At 37.8% G+C, this 24,293-nt stretch overlaps 1 protein-coding gene across 1 annotated transcript in view; it reads left to right on the plus strand.

Moving 5' to 3' along the window:
* Nucleotides 1-6,303, plus strand: part of Pdgfc (platelet derived growth factor C) — a 153,812-nt gene extending 147,509 nt beyond the window's left edge. The window contains exons 5-6 of the mRNA XM_051199204.1: nucleotides 359-576; nucleotides 6,032-6,303. Coding sequence (XP_051055161.1) covers nucleotides 359-576; nucleotides 6,032-6,148 — 335 coding nt within the window. The 3' untranslated portion in view covers nucleotides 6,149-6,303. The remainder of the gene's footprint in view (nucleotides 1-358; nucleotides 577-6,031) is intronic.
* The last annotated feature ends 17,990 nt before the right edge of the window (nucleotides 6,304-24,293 follow it).

Consider the following 24,293-nt stretch of genomic DNA (forward strand, 5'->3'; position numbering starts at 1 on the left):
TATTCTTCCCTGAAATGCTCTCTTTGTCTGCTTTTTGACTAAGGTTATAAGGTGTAGTCCCTTTCTCTATATAAAGTTTCCTATTTATAGTTCTCAACTTTGTCGTTGCCTCTCCATAGTGCACAATGCCACCTCTTCATTGGTTCCTAAGTCATAATGAAGCTTTGTTTACTATGGGACAGAAAGTCGAATTTGTGAGCTGTAGCGCTGTACAACCTAGTTAAAATGAGAAGGGGTATTGTTAAGTTTATCATTTATGGAATAACCAGACTTCTTTTATAAAAAGAGAGTATAGGAATGGAAGCCAGCTCAAAGCTTAAGCCTCCTTTACCCCTTTGCTTTTCTTTATGTCCTGTAGTGATGAATCTGAACATTCTCAAAGAGGAGGTAAGACTCTACAGCTGCACTCCTCGGAACTTCTCGGTGTCCATTCGGGAAGAGCTAAAGAGGACAGATACCATTTTCTGGCCAGGTTGTCTCCTGGTTAAGCGCTGTGGAGGGAATTGTGCCTGTTGTCTCCATAATTGTAACGAATGCCAGTGTGTCCCACGTAAAGTTACAAAAAAGTACCACGAGGTAAGTACATCATTTTCTTTGTAGTTTCTATAGGATATTTTGGTTTCTAAAAACAAAAGACTGAATCTGAAATACACTGTTATTTGGGAAGGACATGTTCTCATCAATGGAAAACTAAGTACCATGTCTACAAAGTGTTTGGATTTTCACTTTTAAAACCAGGGCCTTTAATTTTAAGACAGAGACATTGAAAATTTAGAAATTTAGAAAGTACATTGTATAGTCTAGTCTTGGATCATAACTGAGCAGTGAAGTTTTTGTCTTTGGTTTTCTTGTTTGTTTGTTTGTTTTTGATCTGCTTTAGTTGTTGTTATTTTCTGTGATACTGGGTTAAGCTCGAGATTTGTGTATGTCCCACTACTGAATTAAAATTCAAGCACCAATTATGCAAATTTTTATTTCTTATATCAAGCACACAACTTCTTTTTTGAGGAAAAAGAAAATGATACTTTTCAACTATAATTTATTTTCAAACTATTAAAGAAGAATAGTTTAAAAACAAGCTTAGAAACAATTAGCTGTGTAAGTTTGAGCAATGAGATCTTTGATAATTGTTCTTTATGTGGTCCAGTGTCAGAATATGAATATTATGTGGACATATTCATATTTCGGCTAATGATCATTATTACTCTTGTGGCCTCAAATAACTTGCTTCATGTTTTATGAATTTTTTGAATTTTACTTCTTGTAAACATAATCTGAAATATTAGTAATCACTGCAGTGCAGAGCTTTGTGAACCACCATATTCAAAATCTTCAGCTATGTGGAGGCTGTGAAGGATGACCACTTGAACACAGAAGTCAAGGCTAACCTGGGCAACAAAGAAAGGCCTGGACTCATTCATGCTAGAATACCCTGAATATGTCCCACTTTCTCTACCAGCGTGTGTGTGTGTGTGTGTGTGTGTGTGTGTGTGTGTGTGTGTGTGTGTGTAGGAGAGGGTATGTATCCAGAAACTATACTTCTTAGTGGTTCAGGTTTTATTGTTAAATTTTTTTCACACTGCACTTGATTAAGTATGACCCTCTGATTTGACTTATGTTTAAATTCATTTGATCATTATTAATTGTGACCCAAAGAATTAATTTTCAGGTACATTTTCAAATCGCTGATACCCTCTACTCATGATTTATAACATAGTATCATAATCTGTACTTTCTCTGGCACAGTTTCATGTTTTTTCAACAATACTGTGTGGATGGTTGAGAAGGTTTAAGAGAAATCAGGAGACTGCAAAAGAAAAGTGACCCTATTTCCACTCAGATCCAACATTAACTTGTTGCATCTTCCAACAAGATACATAATCTCTATAAAACCTGGCTATAGCTCGGCCCTTTCTTAGGCATCATATTTGAAAGTCGTTATCTTCCTTTTAGAAGGCACTGTCTGAAACTGGCCTCCAGTAATTAGAGTAGGACTATAGCCATTCCACCTGTTCCATATATATACCCACACCACCTGCTTCCCGATGTCACCTTGCCAGCATCAGAATACCTGCTCCAGGTTCAAGTAGATTTTCAATGGCACATTGTTCTTGGAGCTCCTGGAAGGCTACGCCAATAGCTCAGTTTTTTATAATATCCCTTTAACTTGGAATCCAGTAATAAAAATAACACTTGAACTTCTAATCTTTCTGCCTCAGCAGCATAGCCAGGTCAAGGCCAGCTTGGGAAGAACGAGAGCATCTCTCAAAGAATGAATGATGAATAGATAAATTATAAAATAAAATTGTTGCCTTCATGTTACAGATAAATATAATATTGTTATAAGATCCTTGTGACTGAAAGATGGTTCATTGGTTAAGAGCGTGTACTTCCCTTGCTGATGACCCAACTAGTATTCCCAGGTCAGGTGGATCACAACCACCTGTAAATAAAATAACGACTAGACACATCTGAATCCTGAGTATACCTTTAACCACAACACACACACACACACGCACGCACGCACGCACGCACACATACATACATGTGCACACACGCACGTGCACGTACATGCACAAATAAATCTGTTAAATTTTAAAAATGATTCTTAATGTTTTTGTATTAGACATCAGATCCCTTCCTTAGAAAATGAGTTAGAACGTAAACATAATTCTTTCAAACTTTCTGTGTTTCATACATAAAACTTCTGAAAAAAGAGTCAAGAACTTCATAAGTCTATGAACTTTCACATTACATCTTTCTTGAAACATGTTTTTGTTCCCCATCAGTCACATTATGTCCAGTCAAGTCATCCTTTAGAAATGCACAGTACATTTTATAACGTGTGCCTGCTTTGTATGCAAGTATGATATGTGTATTCCATGACACAGAGGTCAGAGGGGACATCAGGTTTCCTGGAACAGTAGTTAAAGACAGTTCTAAGTCACCATGTGGGTGCTGGCCAAACCCAGATCCTTTGCATGAGCAACCAATGCTCATAGCCACTGATGTAGCATGTGTCCCCTAGTGTACACTAGTCTAAAAGTGACTGTTCGAGAGTCTTACTATTCTACAATCATTGTTTATGGGCCAGCAAGATGGATTAACATTTAAAGGTTACTTCCAACAAGACTAAAAGCCTAAGCTTCATTCACCTAGCAAAAGGAGAGAACTGACTAATCCTGGTTGTTGTCCTCTGAACTCTATAGACACTGTGACATACATACATACACACAGACACAATAAAAATGAAATGGAATCATTGCATATGTTTCCTTGCTTCTACCAAGTTGAAATGTATGGAAAGTAAAAGTCACATTACAGTGCAGTACTTAAAAATACAAACTTCGGTGACAGTCATGCCCAGCTAGCCTCTAACATTTATTATCAGTGTGATTTTGTGAAAGTTGTTTAATCCCCAGAGCCTCTCTTTTCTTATTGGTTGGTTGGCAACACACATATCCACATACTTTATATTAGAGATTTAGTGAGTTAATGCACATAAAACACTTAGAATGAAGTGCAGCACACTTCAAGTCATCTGTGTATATTAGCCATCTTCTCATTCAGGGTTCTTGCTCTGTGTCTGTTCTTTTATTGTGGTGAATTATCAATGAGGTAGTGAAATTGCACTGAAGAAGGGCAGATGTCTGTAACTAAAGAATCTATATGACACTGATGGCAAGAATGTTTGATGTTTTTCTATTTTCATCATTGACCCAGAAATTTCCCTTCATAAATTTATAAATTTAATTACTAATTTCACACCATAGTGACAGGATAAATTGGAGTGAAATCGAGAGAAAATGAACACATGTGATCCATTGTACCTGTCTTCCCAGGTTAGGCCTCACCACTTAAAGTTTCAACCACTTCCTAAAATAGCTCCATCCAACTGCTAAGCACCAATACATGAGTCTGAAGGTGACATTTCATATTAAACCCAAACAGGAGTGAACCTAGAGTCTCACATAATCACAGTAAACACTGCCATAAAATGAAGGCCCTCCTCAAGCACTCCTTCAAATGTTCCATTGGTTGGGTTTAGTTTAGTTTTGTTTTGTTTTTCAAGGAAGGGTTTCTTTGTGTAGCCTTCTGTTAGACCAGTCTGGCCTTGAACTCTCAGAGATGGGCCTGCCTCTGATTCCTGAATCCACAGTCCCTGTACTAGAATTTCTTGTCCTATTCTTTAAAGTGACTGGAGGGAGAGCCTTCTGCTCCTTTTGCAGACATTTAGAAGACACATCTTAGGAGAGTCAGGAAGATGGAGGTAGACGTGCAAATTGCGTTAACCATCTCGCCTGTAGAGGAACTTTACATCTTATATTGTGTTTCTTTCCTGCTGAGTAACAAATATGTGGAGGTGGGAATTGATGATATTTGCTAACTGATGCTATGATTTACTTTAAAAACTTATCCCAGAAGAAGAAAATAAACAAGAAGCAAGACTAGGATAAGGAATAACACTATTGTCAACTTTATAATTCATGGCACCCTAGCTAATTAAAGCACTGTCATTAGTAACATAAAATAATAACCAATTTTCTAGTTAGTTATTATTACAATTAAAATAATATAAACTGACCAACTTTTGCTCCAGAGTTATTAAATGTAATAGACTGAGAAAACTGCTTTTGAATCTCAGCATTTCTATCACTTACTGTAAGATTTTGAAGTCTATCTTTGAAGAAAGTAAGCTGCTAAAAAAGCTGATGACCAATTGGTGTTAAGACTTCGTTCAATTGTTGTTTACTTTTTTACTTCTAACAACTCATCTTCTGGCCTAGGTGTAAATAATAACTGTTACCCTCTGTCACCCTAACTATATTTCAGTCATGTGTAAAGAAAAACAGTAACTGTAGATTACCTCATAGGATTATTGTGAGTTAAAATATGCAAACACATTATTATTGTGCCTGGCACACAGTAAGTATTCAAAAATATGTGAGCTAATTAAACTCTGATTGAATCATGTGCTCCAAAAGTTGTGTGTGTTTTCTTCAGAATTCCTTTGTAAGTCATCAGACAAACAGAAGAAGACTTGTGTCTGTCTCTGTGGATCAATGACAATTTGCAGAAATAGGAAATTTCCTTAGTCACTTCATGGAGTCATCTAGTGTTATACATGGAAAGCAGAGAAAAAGAACACTTTTATGTTATTATGTGCTCTTGTCTTTGCTCATAAACCAAGTAATATAGTTCCTAGAATTTATATGTTATGTTATAGGAAATACTGGTTTTCCAATACTCCAGATATTTTTAATAGAATACACAATTAGATCCTTTTGTCACAGAACTATAATGATACATTTTTTAATTTATTGCCCATAATTTTTATTTGAAACCAGAACACTATAAACTGTGAATAAGCTCATTTAATAGAGGCATTATTGTTACCACTGAGACTCCTTAGAGATGTCTAGTAAGATCCAGCTGTAGAAACTTAGCTGTGGCTGATGATGATGTCTATGAAGTACATCTAATCCATCTCATCAAGTTTATAGAGGACTTGAAGCACAGCCAAGAAAATTAATGAGTGGCATAATTGGGCAGGCTCAGCTGTGGAAGGATCAAGTTTCTTTCCATGCTGTATTAGTGGTTGAGTGTGCTGTATCAAGTGTAAACATTTGCACAGTGTATGAATAAATATATGAGACTAAGAAGCTAAAACAACAGAGAAACAAATTGTGTATTAGTTGTTTTAAAATGCTTGAGGTGAAATTGTCTCTTGTACGATTATATCTGACAGTCATAGGTACATGGTAAATCTTTCAATTTCAAAGCTGTTCTGTATTCTGAGAGCAGCGTGCTTCAATACACCTTTATTTTTATGAAATGGCAGTATTGGATAACTTGGGGGCTCAGGTGGATGACTGTGTGTACACTTCTTTATGAGACACAAAAGCATGTAAGTCTTTCTTAGGTACCAAGGTTTTGTTTTGTTAATTTGTCTTGTTTGAAGTGTTACTTGTCCTTGATGTCAAACATGGAAAAATTTATTTTTAAAGGTGGCATATTTATTCCCTTACAGGTCCTTCAGTTGAGACCAAAAATTGGAGTCAAGGGATTGCATAAGTCACTCACTGATGTGGCTCTGGAACACCATGAGGAATGTGACTGTGTGTGTAAAGGAAACACTGGAGGATAACTGTATCCTCCACAGCAGTGCACATCCCCACTGGCATCCTGAATCCCCCACTAGCATCCCACATCCCCACCATCATCTGCCACAGGGCCATCAGATGCTGCCATCAACTGTGGTAAAGATCTTACTCATTGTTTCCATCTGAAATCTAAGTTGTCTGCTTCAACAGCCTTCCCCTGCAGGATTTAAAAGTGTGCCAAAACAAGAGGCACCAAGAGGAGTCAGGAATTACCCAGCACTGCTTTTTTAGAGGAAGGTCAAAGGATGGAAGAGGTCTTCAACCATGAAAACAAATGAAGTGTTTGTAGATCACTAGCAAGCTCCAGAGTGACAGCATTTCTTTTCCACTGAAAGCATGCTGTAATTTAGTTGTCTTAATATGGGCAAGTGATACCAACACAAGAAAATAGTGAAAACGTGCAGTTGATTGTGAACAATGCAGAAAGACTTGCATTTCCCCCTCATGTTTGCATATACAAAACTAAATGGTGTAAGTTCTACAAACTCGACTTTTAGATAGCAGCTATGTTGCTATGAGTTAAATGTGCTGATAGGAAAGACTGGATTTTCCACACATAGTAACTTCTCTGCCATTTTGAAGAAGAGAAGTAAAGTCATGGTTTGGAGGAAGCACACTCACACAGAGGAGTGGCCTTCCCTCTGAGGTGATGTATGTGTTTTATTGTGTACATTTTTATATTCTCCTTTTGACTATAACTGTTGGCTTTTCTAATCTTGTTAAATATCTCTATTTTTACCAAAGGTATTTAATATTCTTTTTTATGACAACCTAGATCAACTATTTTTAGCTTGATAAATTTTTTTCTAAGCAGAATTGATATAGCCAGAGGAACAAAGATGATATAAAATCTTGCTTCTCTGACAGAAACACATGTATTTCTTTCTTGTATGGTGCTAGAGTTTAGAGTCATCTGTATTTGAAAAGATGGAATGGAGAAGTCAATAGAATTGATAGGTCACAGAGACATCTTGATAACAACTGGATTATTATCAATTCCCACTACTATTCTTTGAGATACAAATAAAAATGAACATGTGTATACACACACATGGAGACATATCTAATCTAACATTTTCTGTGGGTAACAGGAGTGGAGCTCAGAGAAACAGAGAGACACCTTCCTGGAACAGAGCCACCACGTCCAGACACAGTGTTCTGTGCTGTGCTGTGCTGTGCTGCTCTGTATGGACACATCCTATTTATTGTGATGCTAGGGTTTTAGTACCTTTAAACTCTGCCCCATACACTTGTATAAATACATGCATATTTTTATGTACAGAAGTATATCATTTAAGGAGTTCACTTATTTTGTACTCTGGCCATTGAAAAGAAAATCAGCATAATACATTGCTTGTAAAATGCTTAATACTGTGCCTAGGTTATGTGGTGACTATTTGAGTTAAAATGTATTGAATCATGAAATAAAATAATCTGGCTATTTTGGGGACAAGTGGAAGTGTTTGTCTCTGTGTGTGTGTGCGTGGGTTGCTATATGCATGTGTGGTAACATGTTAGCCTCATGGATTCTAAGGAAAAGAAAATTGCAAGGTTCTATGTTACCATCATTTTTGTTGTACAAAAATTTCTCTGTCATTTAAGAATACCTGAAAGAGGAAGCATTTCACTAAGCCCTGCCTTCTCTTCTTTCTAATGCCTTTTTGCAAAAATGTAATGATGTTCCTTTTCTCAGTAGTATTAGTAGTAATTACAGATTATTTAAATTGCAAAGGACTTGAGAGTTACATGTGTTATCTGAAATGTTTAGTGATATGTTATATGATGAAATGAAGCTAGCGGCAGGTTTCATAAGCTTCTATTCCTGTCTTCATTTCCCATGGCAACAATTGCCTGGAGTAAGTACTGACTGGTCTATGAATTACCCAGGCTATTTCAAAGTAGAGTCCTTCCCTTCTAGGCACAGATCTCTTGGGGTCTGGTTTCTTTAGCACTTGGCTGTAGGCTTGATGGAAATACCACATGTCCAGACCCAGTATCTCCAGACTGAGCCTCCAAATAGCACCCATTGACTGCTCTCCTACTGCAAACTGCTCTGTCCTGCCTCTGTCCTGCATAAGAAACAAGTACACAAAATAAACATGTTCTTTATCTCAGTTATTTAATATTTTCACCTTTTGTCCCAGCCCTATAAAGGCCCAGAAATAGCTTCACCAAGCTTCATAGAAAGTACAAATAGGCTGGCAATTTAAAAGACTTACTGGCAAAGCAAGAACTTTGATGAATTGCGGTGAATTGCCTATTTGATGTGTTTACCTTGGTATTTCACCCCTTTTATGTTTTAAAATGATCACATGGGTAATATAGTCCATTTCCCACCTCCGGTGGATGAGGGGTGAGTGTGAAGCTTAACTGCCTATGATCAATTATATTTATAACACTGTGTTTACCAAAAGCCAACAGAAACTAATATATTCAAAGTGTAGGTGACTGCAGTTTCTCATAAGTCCATGAGGTGTTAACTTTATTGACCACAAATATTTTGGGTATGTCATGTCCATGGCTCAGACCTCTGTCTCTGAGTAAAAGCCTATTTTGTGTAGTGATGTTTATTTAAAAAGAGAGAGAGAGAGAAAGAGAGAGAGAGAGAGAAAAGGACAATACTTAGTTACTTGAAGCAGTATTGCTACCCACATTTTTTCTTTCTGCATCTCATTGTTACTTTCCTTGTCTCATTAAATAATCCTTGTATGCAACTTGGAACTGTGCAAAGGACAAAATAATGAGCCTTGTCCTCAGAAAATCATACCGTCTGGAAAGGTTTCCTCAGAAGTTCATCAGAAGCCTTTTTTTTTTTTTTTTTTAATAATGCACCATGCTATTTCTAAGAGAGCCCAAGCCTTTGTTTTATCTTCCTTCTTCCTGTGCTTCTGGCAGATCTCATTAACTGCCTTTTACTCTCTCACATTTGTGTCTACATTGCTATTTCTGTAGCTGCCTCCTCTCTGGCCCTGCCTCATGGCTCAACCCATTCAAGTCTAACAGTCTCCATTGCCTCGGTCTAGTGCCCTCAGTATCATTCCTCTACAACCCATCCTCTGCACCACTAAGAGGATAGCCCTTCAACAAAGCTGATAGTATATGACAGGTAGAATTTCCCCAACAGAACTCCACAACACTCCCTTTTAGTCTTCACATGGTACACCAAATCTCTCCTAATCTAACTGTTTACCACTTTCTGTTCATTTTACACTATCATGCCAGACACAGCTGTAGCAGATATTTGTGGTTTTCTAAAAATCTCAGCATTGGCTCACATGTGTTCTAATGTGTACTGCATTCTCCTAGGAGCACAACTCCTACCCATACTCTTCTCAGTAGATTCCTGTCAAGTGTCCCATCAAACACTATTAGTCCCTCAAACTTGGTTCCCTTCTCTCCACTTATACAGATTCACAGAGATAGTTCAAGTAAAAATGTTGTTGCACTGAGTTGTAATTGCCGTGTTTGGCTTTCTCATTCAAGTCCTACATTAATGAGACTCTTAGTAGGAATAAAATTATTATTCTTTCACTAATGCATAATGAGGTGCCAAATCAAACTTGGAGTCAGTTAAACATTTGCACCAATAAATAGGCGAGGTGAGTATGCATGAGAGTAAATGATGTTAAGTGTAGCACAGACTTGGACACAGAAACCCTGAGGCTGTTAGATGCTCTGGCCTTTAGCTATGAAATAAAGAAATAAAGTGACAGATACTGCAGCATTTCAGCTCTCCACAGTTAAGGCTACTGTTTTGTCAATGAAGCTCCTAAAATAAGTACAGCAGGGAGACTTTTGTGTACTGCTTGTGATACAAAGTTATAAAATTACTTTTCTCTTGGCCCAGGAGATTGTTCAGTATGTACAGTTGATTGCTGCCAACTCGGACTTATACCTTTATTTAAGACCTATGACAACACAAGGTGAAAGGGAACCAACTCCTCCAACTTGTCTTTGACCTTCATATGTTCACCATCACACACACACACACACACACACACACACACACACAAGGAATGTGTGGGAGGAAACAAATAAGTTTAACAAAATTATTTTTTCTCTCTAATGATATTTGATATTTTATGTTGGTTTCTGGATGATGATTGTCACCTCAGCCTTACCTTATACTATTTCTTTTCTAGTCAGGATTCATAATCCCCTTATGGACTATTTGAAACTCACATAATTACAATAAACTGTTGTGAGAATAAATCAGTCTTTAAACTCTGAACAAGAAAGCATGTCCATGCTGATGCCTTGTAATCTAATCGCTCATCTTTCTCAAATATTCTGCCTCATCAACCCCAAGACACCCAGTTCTAGCAAGTACTCAGCTTCCCGAACATACTGATATTTTGCCAGATGCTCATGCTGAGCTCCATTCCTGCATTTACCTCAGTCACTTCCTGCACAATTGCTGAAATGTTGATTCATCTTTTAAGCACTGCCTGAGCAAGTGTTTGTATCTACACCAGATCCAACTTTTTACATAACTCAGTACAGAAAACCTTGCTTAGAATAAGTCTTTAAGAGATTTAAAGATGAGACATATCTCTTTCCTAGGAATTATACTTCAGGTTAACACCTTTAATAATTTTTAAATTATAGGTATAAGTCCATCAGGCTCATTTATAGAAATTAAGAAGATACTCTTAATATTAATAGAGGGGTGAAGAGAAGCCAAGGTGACAGATAAATCTTGAATATAAGAGTGCAAAATGAACAGATTCAGTTTCAGGATTGTAGAGCTTGCTGCAAAGTCATAGAAATGCTGTGACATGGTTAACAATAGATATTAAGACAGTCCTATCATTATGATAGAACTAAAAATCCAGACATAACCCTTGTACTTTTAGTTGGTTAATTTTTGACAGGAATACTAATCCAGTCAGATAGGGAAAGATTAGGCTAAATATTCTTGGGCCAAGTAGATGACCAAATGCAAAAGAATGTGGATTTCATTCTCACCAAACTCAACACTCAAAGCTGAGGTATATCTTTCATATCAAATGTGATGCAAACTCAAGTAAATCAAACAAAGATATTATGACATAGAATTGTTTCTAAGGTATAATTACCAAAGTGTAAGAGAGTGAAAATAGATAACAGATAAACAGGGACATGAAAATTAAAAACTTCTGTGTTTTGATTGGCATGATAACTAAATGAAGAGATTCATACCATGAAATATGTATAATTTTATGTAAAAGAAGTGTCTCAGAATGCTTAAAGAATTCTTACAGCTTAATGATAAGACAACTCATTTGAAAATGAGAAAAGGTTTTGAATGAACACTTTACCCAATTATATACAAATAACCAACAAACTTTTAAAAAGACCATCAGTGATTAGGAAATGTACAATAAATTCACCGTAAGATGCTTCACACTCACAGTTAGGATTGAAAGGACAGTTACATATTCTGACGATATCAGATCTCTATGAATCAGAGGCTAGCTTGGTCTACAGAGTGAATTTCGGGATAGCCAGGACTGTTAGACACAGAAAAGTAAGAAAGAAAGAAAGAAAGAAAGAAAGAAAGAAAGAAAGAAAGAAAGAAAGGAAAGCAATGACAAAACAACCACAACTGAAGATTAGCTATAATCTACTCAATTTTTAATTCATAGGGGATAAGAATATTGAGAGAAGTTGGTTGGAGGAAACTTGATGAAAAAATTCCACTCAATTTTCTTAGAAAAGATATTTTGTTGGAATTAACCCTGGCAGAGGCATAAATCCACTCCTCATGAGATAAAAAGAGGACAGATAAAATATGAGTCTGATCATATTTATACCTCTGTATGAAGTCCTGAAGACTATGCTTTCATCTGAGGGCATAAGGCATCCGTTCCATCTCCTCAGTTTTCATGTTACATCTGAAGCCAGCTTCCCAGACTCTTCTTTCCTCTCATTTCATTCAAAGGAGAGAGAGAGAGTCAGAGAGACAGAGGACAGAAGCAGAGAGAAGGAAGAGAAGGAGGAGAAGGAGAAGAAGAAGAACTAGAAGAAGAAGAAGGTTTTGATGTTTTGTCGTAGAGTACTTTTCTTTCAAGCAAGCCACACCAGAGGAGGGGCTGGAGTTTATTTCAGTACTATTTATGCTAAGCCTCCCAAGTGATTTTCTTTCTGGATAAGGTATGCCCCTTCCTTAGGTTCTATTAGCTTCTTGTCAGGGTGTTGTTTCTGCAGTTCAACTCCCTTTCATAACCAGCATTGAAAAGTATTTATTATCATGTATTGCTACAATTCTAAAATATTTTTTATTTAAATCTATTTTGCTATGAAAATAAATTATTTCCATTTTATGCTGAGGAATTAAATAAAATATATGTCTGTAAAAATACATGCACTCAACTCATACAGCCATTTTGGAGATCAGTATGGCGGTTCCTCAGGAAAATGGTAATTAGTTTACCACAAGACCCGGCAATCCCCCTCTTAGGCATATACCCAAAGGATTCACATCAATTCAACAACGACATCTGTTCAACTATGTTCATAGCAGCACTATTTGTAATAGCAAGAACCTGGAAGCAACCTAGATACCCCTCAATTGAAGAATGGTTAATGAAGATGTGGCACATCTACACAATGGAATACTACTCTGCAGAAAAAAATAATGGTATCTTGAAATTCGCAGGCAAGTGGATGGCACTTGAAGAAACCATCCTGAATGAGGTAACCCAGTCACAAAAAGAGGAACACAGTATGTACTCACTCATATATGGATTTTAGAACTAGATCAAATGATCACCAGCCTATAATTCACATCACCAGAGGAACTAAGATACAAGTTGTATTCTAAGAGATTCATATAAAGTCCCTCACAGAACTGGGAAGGGACAAGTTCCCCAGACCTCAGGTAAAGTGGGGGAGGACAGCTAATGGAGAGAGAAGTAGGAGAAAATGAGGGGGAGGAGAGGAAGGCATGTGCGACCAGGAGGATTGAGCCTGGTTAGGAATGGAAAATAGGAAAGAGAGAAACAGAGACAGAGACAGAGAGAGAGAACATAAAAGAGGGAGCCAATGTTGGTTTGAAGATAAAGTTCAACACAAAGAAATGTCGAGGGAACTACAAGACTGCTCCCAACTAACAATCTCAGCTCCCGTGGAAAGGCTATCATAAATGCCCTTCCTAGAGAGTGAGATCAACAACTAACATCTCCATGGAGCCCTCAACTAATGCCTGTTGAAAATAGGAGCAAACACCCATACATAAACACTGAGTCGAACTAGAACCCAGAAGCAGATGGAGAGGACAAGACCATGCGGTAGAAGTACATAGAGACAGCTTACCTGAACAAGGAGGAGCTAAGGGCCACTAGACTGATAGCTGGGAAGCCAACAGGGGACTGACTTGGACCCCCTGAATATGGGTCTCAGCCAGAAGGTCTGAGCAGTCTAAGAGACCTCAGACAGTGGAGCCAGGATGTATCCTTGGTGCACAAAAGGACTTTGCAAACATATGACCCATGGAGGGATAACTGCCTTATTCTAGAGATAGGAGAGAAGCCCTAGTCCCTACTTCACAGGACTTGTCAGATCTACATGACCCCAACTGGATGGCATTCCCCTACATATGGTATTGTGGTGGGGGGTTGGGAGGGGAGGGTGTTTAGAGTGCATGTGAGAAGGCAGAGAGGGCAAAAGGGAGGGAAGGAGGGAGGGAGGGCTGGACGGAAGGGAGGGAGGGAGAGGGAACTGGGATCGACATGTAAAATAATAAATTTAAAAAAAAAAAAAAAAAAAAAAACGCTTTGACTCCAAAATTTAAGTTGAAGAACAAGTTACTGGGGAAAAGGATTTCTATTTTTGTTTCCACAGAAAATGAAAAGATGTGGATTCCTTCCAGACTAATGTGGTTTGATCACGCCAGACCGCCTGAAACAGAGTACAAGCTGATCCTACATTCCAAACAGCTGGACAAAACAGCCCTACAGACTACAGCTAGGATATCTGAATCTTCTTCGAATCCCCCAAGACAGCGCCCCTTACCAGCAGGAAGTAGTTTGGAAAGAACGACGCCCAAATTCCCAAATATTGTGTATAAATGTTTGTTTTCATTTAATTGGACTTTGTTATATAAAATTAAATAAAAAAAGAAAAAAAATTTAAAAAAAATACATGCACTCAGCATTTCAGTCTGGAAATACACTTAGTATAAGGAATCATTAATGCTACTTAGTACTGGGAATGTTATGGCTATTCTGTCCATTTGTAGGGACCACTAGGATTTCAATGCCTTGTCATTTGTAAGATAAATTGTTCCACAGATCTTGGGAAAAAAGTATACTTATTTCCTGACCTAAATTGAAAATAATTTTCTAAAAGTATATTTTCATCTACTTAGGATAAAACACATTATAAATTTTACAGTAATCTTAAGTCATCTAATTTAGAAGTAAATACTGCAATAAGAAATCAAAAGTTAACTCTTTTTTTGTAGGAATAATGCCATTTTTAAGTTTTTTTTCTTATTTTACATATCGATCCCAGTTCCCTCTCCCTTCATCCCTCTCTCTCCCACCCTCCCATGACCCCCGATCACCCTCCCCTTCCATCCCCCCCCCCAACTCCACATGTAGGGTTAACTCTTTAAAGGACTTATATTTTAATTTTCAAAGTAGTGATACAGGTTATTAGATATTATTATGGTATTTACAAAAAAAAAAAAAAAAGAATGTTTTAGTAAATTATCCTTACCTGACTGCATCCCTCCCACCCCTTGGGTCCTCTTTTATATTCCATGTGTCCTTTTGTTCTCCCCTGTCCTTACTTATTATCTACTCTTCCTTTTTCCTCATCTCTTTGTTGGGGGACCTCATTCCACCAATAGCCTTGGGGTACTAGCCCTAGGACATGGTCTTATCTGCTACATAACAACTTATAAACCAAGAGGGAAGGGTCTCTAGCTCCTGTGAGCTTGCTTTCTTTTCCTGTGGCTGGAGCACAAGCTGCTGAGAGGCAAGGTTGGTGCTCTTGACCCCTGGGCAAAATAGCTGGATGAAGGCAACTAGCTCTGCGAGGGCATCTGCATTGCTCTGTATCTGTGAGTTTGTCCTTTCATTGGACCCCTTAATAAAGTGGTTATTATGCTTTTGGGGAATCTGGCATTATCTCCATCCTAGTTTTTTAGGTTTTCTCTGTGGGAAGCCACAGCCCCAAGATGGCACCTGGCTGGATGCCAGGTACTCCAAGCTTAGCTGTAAACAAGCCTTATTTGGAAGTGCTTGATGGATCTGGTACACTTCCTCCTTCTGTGACCTATCCGGGACCGCCTGGTGGCATGAGCTGATTGGGCAGCGAGTGCACATTTAAGGGCTTGCTGGGGCTGGGGGGAGGCAGAAGCTGATGTACAAGGTTCCTGAATAAACTGCTTGAAGAAGAGTCGTGGTCGTGTTTCCTTGCTGGCCGAGGTAGACGGACATTACTCTACATATACTGATGTGCATATTTCACCTATGTTATACAAAAGTGCATATGTGTATGCACAAGTGTGTGTGTGTGTGTGTGTGTGTGTGTGTGTGTGTGTGTGATCTTCAGTTCAGGCTGGGAGAGAGAAAATACAGTTTTTGTCTTTCTGAATTTGGTTCACTTCTCTTATTATATTTCTCAAACTCATCAATTTCTTTCCAATTTTCTTAATTTCCTTTTTCTTTATAGCTCAATAGAATTTCGTTGCTTTTCATTATCCGCTTATCTCTTGATGGAACTTAGGCTGCTTCTATTCCTTTGCTATTGTGAATAGAATATCAATGAATATGGTAGTACAAGTATATTTGTGGTAGGCTAAGGAGTATTTTGGGTATATGTCCAGAGACTTTTTTTTTTTTTTTTTAAGTAACAGACCACTACTTATTGTCATAGTTGCTGTAAGTAATAAAGTAATCCTGGGGATAGAACAAAAACAAATTTTTATTCAGTTATTAATAGAACTATCCTGTGGAAAACATGAATAGTCAACCAGTTCCAATGAGATCTCTGGACAGAGAGATACATTATAGCAGCAATTAATAGACAAAGTTAGAGAGTCACTTTCTTAAAAACTAAAAAGTGAAATCTATTCTTTTTCTATACTTAACAAAGAAGTGTGAATCACTTCCTAATTCAAAAAAATTTTAAAGACTTACTTGTACTATTTTTAATTATGTATATGTGTGTGGTGGGGCATATGTGCATGTAAGTGCAGTTGATGCTGGAAGCCATAGGCATCACAACTCCTACTGGAACTAAAGAAACAAATAGTTGTGGACCACCCATTGTTACTCTTGATAGACAGAGCAGGAAGCACTCTTAATCTCTTAATGTCTGAGCCCTCTCTACACTCCCCAGATATCTTTATTATTCTTTTACTGAGAGCACATTTTTTTCCTCATATAATATATAATGATTACAGTTTGCCTTCCTTCTACATCTCCCAGTTCTTTTCTACCTCCACTTCCATACAGATCCACCCCCTTTGGGCAAAGCATTAAAAAATGAACAGGCTTCTAAAGCATAACAAAATATAATATAATGAGATAAAACAAAAAATAACACATCAGAGTTGTACTAAACAAGAAAGCAGAAGGAAAAGATCCCAAGACAAGGCACAAGGTACAGAGCTTCACTCATTTGCAAACTATAAAAACACTGTACTGGAAGTCATAATACATAAGCAGAGGACGTGTGTGATAGGCAGAGAGAAGGAAAAATATAAATATGTAAATAAAAATATAAATATAACTTATAAAACAAAAAGTACTACGATAGTTATTATTGATTGCCAACTTGAATATACCAGGAATGAACTACAGTCCAGAAATGGAGAGCATATTTGTGATGCAGATCTTGAGGCAAGAAGATAACATACCTTTGATACAGATATTGAAGTTAGACAACACAGGCATTTAACCCAGATTTGAGGTGGAAGGCACACCTTTAATCTGGGCCACATCTTCTACTGGAAACCTGTATAAGGACAAGGAAAGAAGGAATGGAGTGTGTAAATTCGTTGTCTCCTTACCTTCACCTTGCCTGCACATCCATTCCTTCAATGATATTGGAGCCAACTTCTTTGTGATTTTAGCATATATATAAGACCAGTTGAGACTCCCACCCTCATGGGAACTACTAGGTTCTTGAACTTTCATTCACAAGTAGTTCTTGTTGGAGTACAGCCTGTAAGTCATTCCAGTAAATTAACATATAATTCACATACAAATAAGTTTTTTTTTTCTCTCTCCTTATCATTCCATAAGATCTGTGACTCTAAAGAACTCTAATACATGTACATTTAAAATAAAACTCCAGGTGAAACATGTGAAATAAGGAATCTCCAAAGATGTCTTTGACTTCTTTGTTGGCCTTCTACTTCTAGATATGCAGGCTGCCTTAAGAGTCCTTTTTCCTCAGTGACACTCCCTTGGAGGAAGCTAAATAATTGCTTGCAAGTGGTTATCAATTGGAGATTTATGGGTTAGGGATGAGGGCATGTCTTCACTTGTCCTTTCAGTCCTTGAACCACACCTGGTGTGACCCATTCAGACCCTGAGCATGCTGACTTATCCTCTTAAGTCCATATGTACTTCAATCCTGTTGATTTATAGGGACATTTTCTTGGTTACTTCCATCCCTCTGACTCTTACATTCTTTCTGCCTGTTTTTCTGCACAGGGATCCCAAAAAGAAGGATTTTATGTAGACATATAATTTAGGATTGAATGTTCTAAGATCTAAAACTCTTCATTATGTCTAGCTGTTGACCTCTGTATTTGTTTCCATCTGCTGCATTGAGAAGCCTCTCTGACGATGACTGAGGAAAGCACTTATCTATGAGTATAACAGAATGTCATTAGGATTCACTTTATTGTTTCTATTGCTTTTACCATGTAGTGGGCATCCGTTTGGGCCACCTATCATCTCCCAAATCATGACACAGAGACTTATTAGTTATGAATGTCTAGCCTTAGCTTAGGCTCATTTCTTGCTAGCTCTTATAACTTAATTTAACTTGTTTCTCTTCATTTGTATTTTGCCCTGGGGTTTTTGTTTATTTGTTTGGTTGTTTTTGTTTTTTGTTTTGTTTTTTACCTTTCTTTTCCTTTTCATTCTGTATGTAGTACTCTGCATCTAGCTAGCTGGTGGTTGCCTGGCTGGCTGGCTCCAGATGTCTCCCTCTCTTTCTCCCTCATTCTCTTTCTTTCCCTCTTGAGACTAGATTTCTCCTCCTACTTACTCACTCTGTTCACCATCCCTGACTAACTCTCTATAGATAGGGCATGTTCTTCTGTGTGCTGTCAATATATGTTTCTCTTATGGGTTGATGAATAAAGCTGTTTTGGCCAATAGACAGGCAGGAAGTATAATCAAGGCTAGGAGAATGCTAGTGCAAGAGGAAGAGAAAGAATAAGGTGGAGATGCCATGTAGCTGCTGAGAAAACAAGAGGCTGGGACATCACCAGTAATCCAAGACCATGTACGATACACAGATTAATAGAAATGGGTCAATAATTAAGAGAGACCTGAAGTATATGCCAAAAATGTATGATTATTATAAACCTCTTTGTGTTTATTTGTAACAAAACAGCTGTGAGACCAGGGACAGGTACTTTTATCTACACTCTACTGCCTAGCCATTGACTGCTTAGCATTTTATTAGACCAATCAGGTACCTTAGGCAGGCAACACATCTTTACATAATGAAACAAACGTAACACATCATGGGTCCTCCTCAAACAGAGAATCTTCTGTAAGGCAAAGGACACAGTTGACAAGACCAAATGGCAGCCCACAGTCTGGGAAAAGATCTTCACCAATCCTACATCTGAAAGAAGGCTGATCTCCAAAATATACAAAGAACTCAAGAAATGAGTCAACAAAACACCAAAAATGGGGTACAGAACTGAATAGAGAACACTCACTAGAGGAAATAAAAAAGGATGAAAGACACTTAAGAAAGCACTCAACATCCTTAGCTATCAAAGAAATGCAAATCAAAACAACTCTGTCAGAATGGATAAAATTAGTAACACCAATGAAAACTTATGCTGGAGAGGATATGGAGAAAGGGGAACACTCCTCCACTGCTGGTGGGAGCACAAACTTGTACAGCCATCTTGGAGATTAGTATGTCAGTTCCTCAGGAAAATGGGAATCAGTCTACCATAGGACCTGGCAATCCCCCTCTTAGGCATATACCCAAATGATCCACATACATGCAACAAAGACATGTGTTCAACTATGTTCGTAGCAGCATTAGTTGTAATAGCAAGAACCTGGAAGCAATCTATATGCCCCTCAACTGAAGAATGGATAAGGAAGGATTACACAATGGAATACTACTTTGCAGGGGGAAAACAAAACAAAACAAAAAAAAACCAAAACAAAACAAAACAAAAAAAATGGAATCTTGAAATTCGCAGGCAAGTGGATGGCACTTGAAGAAACCATCCTGAATGAGGTAACCCAGTCACAAAAAAAGAGGAACATGGTATTTACTCACTCATATATGGATTTTAGACATAGAGCAAAGGATCATCAGCCTGTAATTCACACCGCCAGAGAAACTAGGATACAAGGAGTATTATAAGAGATTCATACAAGGTCCCTCACAGAAAGGGAAAGGGACGAGATCTCCTGAGCATATTGGAAGTGGGGAAGCATTGAGTGGAGAGGGGGCTAGAAGAAAGAGAAGGGGAGAAGAGGAAAGCATGTGGGGCTAGGAAGATTTAGACAGAGGAGGAATAGATGAAAAAGAAGAGGAGAGAGAGAGAAAGAGAGAGAGAGAAAGACCATAACACAGAGGGAGTTATTATAGGTTTGAAGAGAAAACTGAACCTAAAGAAACGCCCAGAGACCTACAAGACTGACACCAACTAACAATTTAAACAACAGTGGAAAGGCTACCATAAATGCCCTTCCCTGATAATAAGAAAAACAACTAATTTATCCACCATCATAAAGCCCTCATGTAGTAGCTGATGGAAACAGAAGTGGACACCCACCACTAAACACTGAGCTGAACTAAAATTCAGGCTGTAGAAACCCACAGACAGCTGACCTGAACAAGGAGGAGCTAATGGGCCCCCAGACTAATAGCTGGGAATCCAGCATTGGACTGACCCAGACCCTCTGAACAGGGGTCTCAGTTAGAAGGCCTGGACAGTCTAAGGGACCTCAGACAGTGGAACCAGGATATATCCCTGGTGCACAAAAGGAATTTGGGAGCACATTTCCCATGGAGGCAATTCTCCCTTAACCTCGAGGCAGGAGAGAAGGGCTAAACCCTACTCCAAATGACTTGACAGATTTAGATAATCTCTCCTGGAAGGCATCACCCTACATGTAGAGTAGGGGAGGATGGGAGGGGAGGGTGATTGTGGGGGCATGGGTAGGTGTGAGAGGGGAGAAGAGGGAGGGAGGAGGAGAAAGAGGGAACTGGGATCAATATGAAAAATAAAAATAATAAAAATATGAAAAATAAACCAAATGTAACACATCTTTGTCTAGTTAAACAAGTGCAACATAAGCAAATGCAACACACCTTTAAATAGTGTACCACGATGTAAACAAATATAACACATCTTTATATAAAGTAATAGTCTATTCCAAAAACTCACACTGGATCTTTAATAAAAGCTCAGAGTTAGATAGAGAGTTAAATGCTGAAATCAGAGAGATAAAAGGGGCAAATGACAAACACACCTTACCTTCTCAACTTCCCAGCCATAGAAGACAATGAGTTCCTGTCTCTTCCCATACATATTTTTCTCTCGGTCCAGCTATCTCACTTCCTGTCTGTCTTTACAGACCTCCAGACCTTCATGGTGAGCTAGAGGCTAGCTCCACCCTCTGATCTTCAGGCAAGCTTTATTTGTTAGAGTACAAAGAATATATCACCAAAGTTCTATGAGATCCTGAGAAGATGATATGTTCCTTTATATTTGGGCGATATTCTGTAAATATCTGTAGGTTCATTTTGTTTATAAAGCAAAGTTATGAAATTTATAAAGCCAAGAAATAATGGAGCCAGTTTAGCTCCAGAGTTTCTTTGTTTAGGTGTTTGTTGGCATACCCTGTTCATTGCTGACCATGGACTACTGAAGTTTCTCATTATCCATGTGTGGGGCTTCTGTTTCTTCTGGTTCTTGGAATAGTGTGATGGTTGTGTGTTGCCTGAAAGGACATTTTTTTTTCTGGAATTTTGGTAGGTTCTAGGGGTTCCAAGTAAAATGTTTTCCAAGGTATGGGAACTGACTCTTAGGAATGCTAATGGGCTAGGATGGGGTGATCAACAAGAAGAAGGAAAAAATGGTGTACCACCAGGATCTCTATAGTGCCATGGAAATGGAGGAAGAGAGTGAAAAGAGAACATAACAGGTAGTCAACTATAAAGGTGGGTTGAGACTCAGAAACTGGATATGGAGGAGGAAATAAAGAACAGTGAGGATCTGAAACCATCCTGTGTGCTTTGCTGTCCCAGTTGATTCTCTACCTGGTTTGTCAGGTGGATTCTGAGATTTCCTGATGGAGTTGAGGCTGGGACAACAGAAAGAGTAGGGAGGATAGGTGGAGAACTTCTGAATGATCTGGAGAACATAGAGGCAGGGGAGAGACGGCCTAAGGCATGTGGTTTGCTGTAGAGCACAGAAAGAGACAAAGGTTTCGGTCTGGGAGAAGGAGTGAAGAAATAAAACTCTGCCATTAACCTAGATCCTTCCCTGGAAGGAGTTCCTGGCCTGCAGATTTCTAGGCAACATTCTTTAAAACATATTTTTTGAAATGGTAATGCTTATCTTTATGGTTTGCCAGATCACAATATTAATTTAAATCTGTTCACAGATCAAGTATCTGCTGTATGTATTTAGAAATATCATTTAAAGAGGAGACATGAGGATAAGTCATTGACTAGAGATTCCTTTTGTTGTAAATGTTAATGCTGTGACTGCAAAGTGTGAATTTCTCCAAGGAAGGAATAGGCTTTTAAGAACCTCAGAGTATGAGGAAGGCTTCACTTTACAACTTCGAAAAGAAAATTGCCTTAAGTAAAAGTACAACTTGAAAGACTTCGCCTGAGCAGTTATAGGGAGTATCTTCAAAAATTTTCAGAAGTCATAAAATTATAGCCAATGAACTTACACTGTTATTATATATATTTAGATATACTGAAATAAATAAAATTTCTTATGGTATTACACAGGTTCGCCAATTTTGACAGTATATTTTGTCAACATTGTAGAAGGGCCTACAGAGTCTTATTAACAAAACTTAGTCTTGTCACATTTTTTTTTTACCAACATGCTAATAAATCTTAGTTACATGTTGTCAAAATTGACTTTTATGCAAATGTTATTAAGTGATATATGGTGATTACTTTTGTGGGAAGTCTTTCATTGTCATTTTTGCAGCTGGAGATTGAATCAGGAAGTAAGAATGTGATGTGAATAAATAGATAGTCAACATCAAACAACAGACAGAAAGTCATTTGAGGAAAATTTTAAGATTCCTATTTGTTTTCTGTTCATGGGATATATAAAACTAGTTTGTATTCTCATCTATATGTTTTAGAATTACCACATGCCTCCCTCAATACAAAGATCCCTCCTTTATGTATGGGAAGTTTTACTTCTTCTTTTTTGCTTTCTCAAATGTGTTCCTGAATATCTGTCTAAGAACTTTTGTGCTCTAGGTGCCTAAGATATCCTGGAATCAATACTTATTATGAAAACCTGTACCTTCTATCAATAGTCTTTTTCTATTTCTACAACGTATGAAAAAGGACACATAAAATATCTAATTGCCAACTCATCACCTTTAAATCACAGATCAGCAAGATTTGGATTAAAGTTGCTTAAATTCTTGAACAAAAATGGCTTGAACTTTCTAGACTAGTGCCCAGTACAGAAGTAAATTAATCAATTGCAGCATGCTCAAAAGATCCTGTGCTTTCAGATCTAGCAAAGGCTCTAGTAATTTTGTATGCATAGTGTAGAAGTCAATATCCAAAATACATTTCTCAGATATATGAAGCCTTCATTGAGACAATGGGATCATCTGTGGCTACAGAATCATGTGCAAATCATGGTTTTCTCAGGAAACTAGCTACCCAATTCCTGCTAATATTTTCATTTGTTTGCTTAATGAGTTGGCCATAAACTGGACCATATCATTAAGAAATAGCTATAATTATCCTTCCCAATGTAAGAGTCATATCTGAAATCTAGCCTTGTAGGTCATGTCTTCCATGTACTAAGTGGCTTAGGAGCACACTCTGAAAGATACATAAGTGCCAACTTTACCTTTTTTATTATTGTCGTCCTATGATAAATTTGGTCTAGATAATACCAGACTCCCTGCAACACTTATAATTTGAGCTTTAGAGATGATTTCCAAGAGGAATGCTCACAATGCAATTAGATAAATGGGATAAGATAGTAGCTTCATTGTGCCTTCTATTCCTCTACTCAGGTCCTAATTTCTGTAATATTAATGCTGGTGTAAGAAGCACTGATTTAGTAGAATTCTCTAAACATTCCTGTACTTTTAACTTATGGTCAACCCCAACAAATAAAAATCATTCAGAAATCTTAAGCCTTATGCTGTTTCTGATTCCTGAAATAGGAATATGTGCTTTCAAGTTGTAAGGCTGCCATGACACCATGTGATACTTGATGCTATGCTCTTTTCTGAAGTGCTCTTCCTTTTTCCCACTCATCCTGGCTCTGATAAGGAATTGCATTTTTGTTTCCTATGTTAATTTCTGTTCATGAATTATCATTGCTTTATATGCTTTTCTAGCATCAAACCCTACACCTCTCTGGCTGGCAACACTTTACACAGGGTGTTCATTTAGTACTGTTTACCATCATCGCTGTTCCTGGGTTCCAGCACAATGTCCTATGTGTACTCCTTACATACAATCATTCTGATCTGTTCTCTTTTCTCACATTGTTCTCGGGTTCATCAGTAAGCAAGTAGTAGTCACCTTTTGTCACTGGAAACCTTCTAAATGCTCTCTACTTAATTCCTATGGTGTATATTGTCAACCCAACATTAGGTCAATTCCATAGATGAAATGGCCTCAATGTATACCGACTTTCTCTGCTTCAGCTTAGACTACAATGAACAAACTAATAGTTTCTTCAATGGT

Source organism: Phodopus roborovskii, unplaced genomic scaffold (genome assembly GCF_943737965.1).
Source record: "Phodopus roborovskii unplaced genomic scaffold, PHOROB, whole genome shotgun sequence".
Taxonomy (NCBI): Eukaryota; Metazoa; Chordata; class Mammalia; order Rodentia; family Cricetidae; genus Phodopus; species Phodopus roborovskii.